Source organism: Portunus trituberculatus, chromosome 50 (genome assembly GCF_017591435.1).
Source record: "Portunus trituberculatus isolate SZX2019 chromosome 50, ASM1759143v1, whole genome shotgun sequence".
Lineage (NCBI taxonomy): Eukaryota > Metazoa > Arthropoda > Malacostraca > Decapoda > Portunidae > Portunus > Portunus trituberculatus.
The window spans coordinates 4,683,409-4,693,603 of NC_059304.1; the positions used below are offsets into that span (position 1 = coordinate 4,683,409).

A 10,195-nucleotide genomic window follows, 5' to 3' on the forward strand; every position below is an offset into this window, starting at 1 on the left:
TCTGGATTGTGAGCCAAGTATACAGATGCTACTTGAAGTATATGGTATTGTACTATGAAAGAGGTGTTTAGAATTATAATGTACTAAGTGGGTTTTTTTTTTTTTTTTTTTTTTTTTTTTTTTTCAAAGTTTGGCAACATATAAACACATCTGAGGAACTAAAAGAGATATTCCTTTGCAGTTTGTTTTTATGTTGTGTAGTGTCTTTACTATCACATTCTGTTCATTACAATAATGATGACGGTAATAATATAACAATTAATTTGACTACGTTGATAATGAGAATGTCAGCAATTATCAAAGTAGTAATAAGATTTCTTTCAAAGTTACTGAAAATTTAGGAAATTAGAGTTTAACTACATTATAATTTGATTTATATCACTGGATCATAATTCTCAGTCATAGTACGTGTGTTAGTATTATTAGCATCAATGTCAATCTTAGTGCCTTGTAGCAGTTGCCTGTTACTCAGTAGGTTAGAGATTAGTTACAGTTTTTATGCAACATTATTTTTAATGATATTTTCTTACATGCCTGGATCTAATGAGGGTTGTACTCCATGCATCATGCTTTTGTATGTGGGGTGTGTGATGCTATTATGTAATGTGATTTTTTTCTGATGTGGGTGCATGTGATGTGTGTATTGCAGGGAGCAGGCTGAGCTTTCCCAAGTCTCTCCACCCACTTGCAAGAAAGCCAAGCTTGAGGGTGATGCTACCACTGCTACTAAGCCTTCTACCCCATCTAGCATCCCTTTTCCTCACAGTGCTTCTTCTGTGAGTACTCTGTTGTTCTCAGTCACTGATGGATAAGATTCCACAATTCTTTACTTGTCTGTCATTTGATTTCCTTGTCACATAATTACATATTATAATAATAAAAAGTTAATGAACTCCGTTATTGGGAATAAGCATGAAGTGAAGATTTTCTATTGGTCTAAGACTTTTCAGTGCTACACCTTTTTCCAGTCATGCAACTTTTCCAGATACTGTGACTGCATAGTTATTATGCTTTTGCCCTCCTATCTGTGCTTTAAAAGTTTTACTTCAGTCATCTACATCCAGTACAATGAAAAGGTGATAACATAGTTTATCTATTTAAATTGGTGGGAGAACAGTACTTATAAATAATGTATGATTACACAGGTAAAACGATCAGAAGGTGTGGGCAGACCTAAGACCATTCCAGCAACCACTTCTGAAGAAATCTTGCCAAAGAGCCCTTGGACCAGCTTGCATCCCATTGTACCATCCAACAGCACCAAAGGCAGGAGGAGTGTGGACTCCCTGTACCCTCCTATGACATGTAGTCCATTCCATCCAGTACAATCTCAGATGATAGCTTCACCTTTACTAGTTCCTCCTAGTACACCCCTCATGAAGAGAAGAAGCTTTGACATTCCTTTAAGAAGTGGGGGAGTCAAGAGAGCAAACACATGTGAGGCGGGTGGCCAGGCAACCCGAAGGAGGAGTAGCAGTAAGGCCCTTAATGAGCCTGATGGTGCTGAGTCATGGACTCCTGGGCCACGTGGTGTGCCTGACGGGGCAGAGTGTACCCTTCGTAGTCACCCCAGCACTGCCCTACAGGCTCTGGAGCAGCAGTATGATGACATAAAGAGTGTGGTGCGTAGGGAAGAAGAACAACTAGAACAAAGTGCAGTGAATCACATGAGGGCTGCCCTATTTCCCAACATCTCAACCAGCAGCCAGAATCTAAGTTGTTCAGAGATGATCCAGAGTGCATATGAACGCATGAAGGTGGAAACGGAAGGCCAGCTAGTCACCCCTGGACCCTCAGACTCACTATCACGCAGGCTAGACCGTGAATTGAAGATAAGAAACAGGCGCAGTGGTGGGGAACACAGGGTCATCCGGTCTCCCAGTGAACGTAGAATTGGCACTATTCGACGGAGGTCAAAAGAAAGTGTGCAGAACACTGCAAAAAGCCTTATTACTGCTGAGGAGATTGGCTCACCAGCACCTACTCCTACCGCTGTCTTCCAAACGCCCAAGATGAAGGCAGCACTACTTAGCACCCCGGCTTCTACTTCCCTTCGCAGAGGCCGCCCCAACTCAGTTAAATCTGGTTTGCCTTTGGTGGTACGTTCCTCAGCCAGCAGCACCCTATCTCCAGGGATCCAGACTGACAACACTACACCAAGGTTAAACACCAGTCGCATGGTGGTTGTCAACAGGCGAGAGGACAGTACTACTCCCCAGGAGAGGTCACTAAAGAAAAACAAAAAGAAACAATCTCTTGAAAGTGACAGGAAGATGACAGGATTTAGAGCATCCCCAAACCATTACCTGCGTCATCGTAGTGCCATTGGCAGATCACCTTCTGATGCCATGGAAAACAATCCTAGCAGAAAGGAAGAGGATCTGTCAAGCAGCTTCCTGGAGGAGGTGATGGGCCCCATGACTCGCAGACGGTCCAGCCATCTCTCTCTTGCTTCTTCTCTCCCTAAACTGAAGCTTTCACCTTCTCCCCAGTCAGGTCAGGCAAGCCCAGAAGAAGATTGGGTATGTGCTCCAGAGTATCTCAAGGGTGAGAGTGGGGAGTGTGGTGAGGGAGTGGTAGGGCGACCCTCATTGGCTGCTCTGGTCAAACAAAAGAAAGTAAGCTCTACCCTTCAGTTGTTTAATAACCTTCAGCCAAATTCCCCATACACTTCCTGCTCCTCAGCCACCAGACAGCAGCAGCGAGGCCGAACATCCCGACTTACTCCCCGTACCACAATGACTCCTCGTGACCTTCTCAAGGTGAAAGTGCCACCCTCCCCAACTCCAACCAGAATAGCAGTTGTTGCCCCTCTGAGGGAGAGTAAACTCATCAACATCCAACAAGAGCCTTACAAATCCAAGACTCCTCGAGGATGTCCATCTCTCCCACCTCACCAAGACTCAAATAACCCACCAAAGTTACCTCCTCGTGGAGCAGTCAGGCCTTCCCCAGTGAGAATGCAATATAGATAACATCATCTAAGTTATGTTTCTAATATCAGTATCTTCATTTTATGTGTATTGCTGGTGTGTGTGTGTGTGTGTGTGTTTTTTTTTTTTTTTTTTTTTTTTCAATATCTTAAAACTTTTTATTTTAGATTTGGTCTATAGATAACCAAATTCAGTTGACTTTGATTTTATGAGGATAATGATATGGTGCTGGTAACTTTTATCATGAGGAATAGATGCTTTAGCTGATGATACGAGTATGTCCGGATATTGGAGATCTTGTCTTCCTTTTACTAATTTGTATCAGCAACATCCCTCATACAAAAGCAGCAGTCATCATGGTGGTTATTCAGCTCCCTCCATACTCTGCAAATAGCATAGCAAAAGACATGGCCTTCAGCCAACCTTCTAGAGTAGATAAATAGATTCCGTATGTCACATAAGAGGCCTGTGGCTTTTCCTGGTTACCCATGGGAGAGTCCAAAGTAGAGTCATTATGCTACCCAGAATCTGGCAGCTTTTCAGTTTTTTTACTTATGCTTTCTTCCTGTTTAATATCCTATTTGGAAATTATTTAAAGACAGTCTATGCTGTAGCCACGAAAAATATTAAGCCTCCCAGAAAATATTTTAAAACCAGGATATCTTAGTATTTTTGTGCTACCATTTGATGATGCAGAAAGAAAATATGTATTAACATTAAATTTGGCACCAAAAATTTATTAATGAATAGTAAAAAAAAATCATAGTAAACGAAACTTATGTCAAAATTTGTTGGTAGTAGAGTAAGTGTGCCATTCATATTGCCATATCTGTCAAACAGAATTATAGGGTGTAATGAATGACTGGTAATCTCATGCTTTCTTGGGCAAAATAGTAATAAGTCACTTTTTGTCATTGTTTCTTGGCATGCCTTTCCTGATTTCATCTTTGTCTTTCACTCAGAATTTTAGTTTTAAGCTCATCATATAGAAAACAATAGTCAAATATTGATTTTATACCTTCTTTTTCCTGTTTTTGATATATATGTGAACTTCAAATAAAAAGTGTGTGTGTTAAAGAAATTGCATGCCTATGCTTTCAATGTACACAGCTTCCATTTGGTGCCATAATATAGAAGTACAACAGTGGTGTGTGAAGCAGGCAGGGTCTTTGTTCTTCCCCTAGCAAAAAGTACACTGCTTTGTTTACGACACTGAGCTTGTAATACTGCAGTTTATTCAGTATGCTGCACATGTTTGTTTCTTAGAATATCATTACAGGAAGTTGTTATGGGAAAGGGAGCAACAAATTGTTCATTAATAATAAGATGAACGTCTATTTTTTTCATTTCCACACGCTATTATAAGGATAAAAAATGTAAATATGACTTCAAATACTCATTTTTACATTTATAAAGGATATCTAAATAATAATGGTAAAAAGAATATAACGTGGTGTTCAAATTATCCTTTAGTGTTAATTAAGACCTGTGGCAAGGTTTAAATGCCTTTTTTTTTTTTTTTTTTTTTTTTTTTTTTTTTTTTAAGGGGAAGGCTGCCAAGGGCAACAAAATGTAAAAAAAAAAAAAAAAAAGGGCCCACTGGAACAGCAGGTTCCCAAAGAGGTCCAAAAGAGTCATCCAAAAGCCAGGGACAAATATCTTTACACCTCTCTCTTAAAAAGAAGTTAAAGTCACAGGAAGATGGAAATACAGAAGCAGGTAGGGAGTTCCAGAGTTTACTAGTGAAATGTGTGAATTATTGAGAGGACTGGTTAACGAGGCCGCAGGAGGAAGGGAGGCATGCAGTTGCAAGATCAGTAGAGCAGTTATGAAAATAGCGATAAAAGATAGAAAATTATGCAACATTTCGGCGGTGAGAAGGCTGAAGACAGTCAGTCAGAAGAGGGGAGTTGATGAGACGAAAAGCTCTTGATTCCACCCTATCTGTAAAGCTGTATGAGTGGAAACCTAACAGATATGCAAAGAGAAGTATACCTACTCCATACAAGGACGGATAAGGCCCTTATACAGAACGCCCAACTTAATAGGGTTTTTTTTTTAGCAACTTGTATCCTTAAATAAACTAAAACCATAATAACACTAAATATTTCACACATAATTCCGTGATACTTTTCCAACACTGAGAATTTAACACATACAAGGACATAGTATTGGAATTTATAGCGGGCAAGGAGAAGAGAGTGAATTCCTTGAGAGAGCCACAGTTGATGATGGCGTCGGTACCTGCCGCCAAGAGACACGGTTGACCTAACTGGAGTGCCGTTATATTTTCAGCCTGTATAGAGGTGACAGTGCCGTGACAGAGGTGGTGGAGGTTATTAATGCACCAAGGAACAGGTGTGTAAGGTGTGGCAGTGGTGTTGATAAGGGATTAGTGTGTAAGGAAGGAAAGAATTGTGGTGGGCCGAGTGCACAACAAACAGTGGTGATGGCCGTGTGGTGTTGCTTATACACCCCATAAACACCCCGCAACACATCCACAACATGCCCATTTACACCCAAACACACAAAGTGAAGTGATGACATTCCCGACAGCACCAGCGGCAAGACAAGAGACCAATGCAACTCTTCACCACGACTCTCCACAACGCCTCACCATCATTTATTTCAGGTATTTCTAAGGCCACTCTCTTATTTGTAGGTTTTCTTTGCATATGAGAGTGAAAACAGTGCCCAAATGTTGAAAAGGTGATGGGTATAACGAGCAGTTGTCAGTATTACCAGGTATTATTTGCTTCTTTGACTCACCGTAAGCCAAACATGTGTCAGAATGCAGGCATTACAGTACCGTTGCATGTTCCCTGGGCAAGTTTTGCCGATGGGGCTTAATTATGTTGTGGTGAGATAATAAATGCAACATAAGGATTATGGAGTCCGCGCTGCAGTGTTCCCGGATGTTACCTCCCGCCCGGCCCCGTCCCGCCCCCGAGCTCCTCCCTGTCCCCCTTGGCAACCTGCGGGTTCTAATACTTTTTTTGATATATTCTCTAAAAATAATATTACGCTTCCATGATGTGTTTTATGGTTTCTCTAAATATTTCGTTGTGTTTGAAGTGTGTTCCGCGCCTGTGTTCGGTAAATATGTGGCGTTTAGTGGTGTTTTATAGCTTAAATATGAGCTGCCATAACCTTCAAAATTTCCCATCTCTCAATTTCATTTTTTAAATTTTGAGGTGTAACTGGGCCTTTATGGTATCAAAAAATTGTGTGTACTTTTTTAAGCGTGAAATCAATCCATTGAGTGAAATATGTGGACTTTGAAGTGGTGTTTTGTCCCGTTTAACGTAAGTTTTATTTTTTTAGATTTTATTTGTTTACGTTTCTGTTTGACGGTCAAACTCGTTGTAGAATGCCTTAAAAGAAAGCTCAGTCTCTGTAGAATGTGTTAGAATATTCGCCAAGTGAAAATAGGTTGACTTTACAAGAGTTTCTGATGAGTTTAGAGTTTAATGGTTTTGTTTTACATAAATGCTTTTTCACTCGTTCACTTCTGGTTCTAGGTCAGTGTTGGATGCCTGAGAAGAGAGTTTACATTGTCTAATATTTTTCGAAAGAAATATAAAGTCGAAATGGCTGGACGTTTTGGCAGCGTTATAAGTGGAAATGTTTATATACATTTCATATACTTAATTTAGACAGTTTTTTTAAAACTAGTTAAGCAGGAGATGTTTTGACGTTTTGGATATTAATTAAATTATCTATCAAGTCATAAAAGAGTAAGCATTCGGCCTTGGCTTCGTTTTTTCTTGAAGTCATTTTTAAAATTATTTACGTAATTCAGCCAAGTCACCACTGTTCCCGCGCTCTTGATGACGTCACAGCCAAGGGGGTGACTCAGGCCGGTGTCCCTCCCTCCCTCCCTACCGCCCAGTTCGTCGATATTTTGCCTTATATCTAGTGATTTCTACGTGTTTTCCGTGTTTCTTGGCTCAGGTGTGTAGATATTAGTAGCAGAAGGAACAAGGAAGGAGAAATAAAAGAGTATGAGGAGGAAGGAAGGAGAAAGGGAGGAATAAGTGGAGGAGCAGACAAGCCACAATAGGTGCTCTCCCTACACTTCCTCAATATTTTGCCTAATATCTCGTGTTTTCTAAGTGTTTTGATGTGTTTCTAGGCTCAGGCGTGTAGATGGGAGCAGTAGAAGAAAGAAAAAAAGGAAGAAGAAAGGAAAATGGAAGTGGAAGAAGAGGAGGAGCCAAACCACAATATTTAGGTAAGTCCCTTTTAATGTTACCGTTCTTTATAAGGCCTTTTGGTGTTTTGGGTTATATCTGAAGTATTTTGAGTGTGTTTGGTAGTGTTGCAGGGTGTTTTGAGTGTATTTTGTGTGTTTTCAGTGTGTGTTAGATGTTTTTAGGTATATTTTACATATCTTGAGTGTGGTGTAGTTGGGTGTTTGAATATATGAGTGTGTTCTGAGTGCGGTTAGGGGAATTTTGAGGTGTTGCATGGTGTATTGAGTGTGTTTTAGGTTAGTTTTAAGGGTTCTAAGTGGTCTGTGCGTGTGTGGGGATGATTTTGGTGTGTGGTGAGTATTTTAAGTGGTCTGTGTGTATGTGTGTGTGTGGGTATGATTTTGATGTGTGCTGTGTGTTTTAAGTGGTCTGTGCAGGTGTTTGGAGTGTGTGGGTATGATTTTGGTTTGTGCTGAGTGTTTTAAGTGGTCTGTGCATGTGTGTGGAGTGCCTTGTGAGTGTTAGGGTATGATTTTGGTGTGTGCTGGGTGTTTTTAAGTGGTCTGTGCATGTGTGTGGAGTGTCTTGGGAGTGTGTGGGGATGATTTTGGTTTGTGCATGATTTCAGGGCACTGTCCCCAAGAAACCGTCCAGTGCGCTCGCCTCAATTCCCGGCCTCCCCTTCGCAGCTCCTCCACCCGCCTGATTTGACGTCACATAAAATGACAAATGTATGGTATATAATTTTGTTTGTGCGTAGGGGTTCCTTGAGACGTGTCATGTATTTGAAGGGTTATGCAAGGGTAAAAAGGTTGGGAAACGCGGCCTTATTTGTTACCATATTTTCTCTCTCTCTCTCTCTCTCTCTCTCTCTCTCTCTCTCTCTCTCTCTCTCTCTCTCTCTCTCTCTCTCTCTCCAAACATTAGCAGGTGGTGTGACTTTATTTTTTTTTTTCTTACTTTTGAAAAATCTCAGCCTTTTTACCAACCTAACCTAATGTAGCACCCCATAACCACTCCCTCTCACTCCCTGGCAGGTCCAAACACTCTGTACCAAACTGACATCATATTTTTTTTCAGCTTTTTTTTTTTTTTTTTTTTTTTTATGTATATTTATTTTTTTCCTCTTTTTTCAATAATTCCCCACCCATCCTAGCCTAACCTAGTGCAACAACCCCAGTACTATTACCTCCTCTTCTGCAGTTCCAGTCATGTTTTTAATGATTTTTTAATATTTTTCTTGTTTTCTCGTACTATTTCAGGAATTTAAGGGCATGCTGTGATCCAGATTTGAAAAATTTATTTTAAAAGAAGTTATAGAATTTATGACCTGAAATTTTTAGGATATTGTAAGCTATTGGTTGTCTTTGAAGTATTTACCTTGTTGTATTGATATGATAATCCAAATATCTTACTTATGTGTTTTTAAGGGTTCAGATTTTCCTGTATAATCTTTAGTCTTCATTATTTTTTCCTCTCCCATCAAATAGTTCCATACCGGTCTTCTCTTACTCTTTCCTAGTTCAATTACATGACATTTGTTGACACTAAACTCCAATTTCCACTTGTTGCTCCACTCATAGATCTTGTTTATATCTTTCTGTAACAGCAAACAGTCCTCCCTGGTTTTGATAACTCTTAGCAGCTTTGCATCATCACCAAACATATTAATATAACTGATTACCCTAATGTGAATGTCGTTTACATAAATCTGAAACATAATGGGCCATGGCTAACACTGACCCTTGTGGCACCCCAAGATGAGTAAGTATCTCTGATCACAGTTCTCATTTCCCTATCCTTCAAATAATCTCTTGTCCATTGGAGCAAGGTTCCTCACAGTCCTTCTATGTTCTCTAGTTTCCAAAGTAGTCTTCCATGCGGGACTTTATCAAAAGGCTTTTTTATGTCCAGGTATTCTGTGTCCACTATATGTCTCTGCTTTCCAGTCCTTCTGTAACTCTCGAGTAGAAGCTTAATAAGTTTGATACACATGACTTCCGTGTCCTGAACCCAAATTGTCTTTTCAATATGACTTGTTCTTCTTCCAGATGTTTAACCCATTTTTCTTTGATAATGATTTCACACAACTTCCCCAAAACACTTCTAAGTGACACTGGTCTGTAGGTTAGTGGTTAAGTTGCCTTTCCTCTTTTAAATATCAGTATTACATTAGCTCTCTTCCATTCTAGTGGAACTTTCCCTTCATTTAGTGAACTTGTAATTACTTCCCAAATTGTGTGTGTGTGTGTGTGTGTGTGTGTGTGTGTGTGTGTGTGTGTGTGTGTGTGTGTGTGTGTGTGTGTGTGTGTGTGTGAACTTGTAATTATTTCCCAAATTGGTGTGTTTGTGTGTGTGTGTGTGTGTGTGTGTGTGTGTGTGTGTGTGTGTGTGTGTGTGTGTGTGTGTGTGTGTGTGTGTGTGTGTGTGTGTGTGTGTGTGTGTGTGTGTGTGTGTGTGTGTGTGTGTGTGTGTGTGTGTGTGTGTGTGTGTGTGTGTGTGTGTGTGTGTGTGTGTGTGTGTGTGTGTGTGTGTGTGTGTGTGTGTGTGTGTGTGTGTGTGTGTGTGTGTGTGTGTGTGTTTATGTGTTTGTGTATTTACCTAGTTGTAGTTTTACAGGACCTGGGCTTTATGCTGGTGTGGCCCTGTCTCCATATCTACACTTATCCAATTTTTCTTTAAAACTATGCACACTCATTGCTGACACCACTTCTTCACCCAAACTGTTCCACGTCTCAACACATCTTTGCGGGAAACTCAATTTTTTAACATCTCTCAGGCATCTTCCCTTCCTCAGCTTTTTACTATGCGATCTTGTTGTTTGAATGTCATATTTCTCTCTCAGTCTAACCTAACCTTATAATTTTATTTATTTATTGATTTATTTTTAACTAACCTAACCAAACATTTGCAGGTCCGCAGAAAACGACACGCCGATTTATTTGAAGTGAAGGACAGAGATTAAAACGGCCTTGAAAAACACCACACCTGTTTTGTCCACCGCCATCACCACCTTCTCCCAGATCAAGGACAAACTGTATTACAGACTCACACATAAGGAAGAGG

General features: G+C 40.2%; 1 protein-coding gene and 2 long non-coding RNA genes across 3 annotated transcripts in view; all 3 read left to right on the forward strand.

Annotated features, from left to right (window-relative positions):
- The window catches only part of LOC123499828, an 8,683-nt gene extending 4,415 nt beyond the window's left edge, over nucleotides 1-4,268 (forward strand). Inside the window, exons 7-8 of the mRNA XM_045248328.1 lie at nucleotides 650-776; nucleotides 1,146-4,268. Coding sequence (XP_045104263.1) covers nucleotides 650-776; nucleotides 1,146-2,975 — 1,957 coding nt within the window. The 3' untranslated portion in view covers nucleotides 2,976-4,268. The remainder of the gene's footprint in view (nucleotides 1-649; nucleotides 777-1,145) is intronic.
- A 744-nt stretch (nucleotides 4,269-5,012) lies between these two features.
- LOC123499855 lies at nucleotides 5,013-7,101 on the forward strand. Its single transcript, XR_006673135.1, has 2 exons — nucleotides 5,013-5,565; nucleotides 7,069-7,101. It is a non-coding gene; the product is annotated as an uncharacterized LOC123499855 (long non-coding RNA).
- Nucleotides 7,102-7,122: 21 nt separating this feature from the next.
- Nucleotides 7,123-10,183, forward strand: LOC123499848. The gene is made up of 3 exons (XR_006673129.1): nucleotides 7,123-7,167; nucleotides 7,758-7,860; nucleotides 10,044-10,183. It is a non-coding gene; the product is annotated as an uncharacterized LOC123499848 (long non-coding RNA).
- Nucleotides 10,184-10,195: the final 12 nt, after the last annotated feature.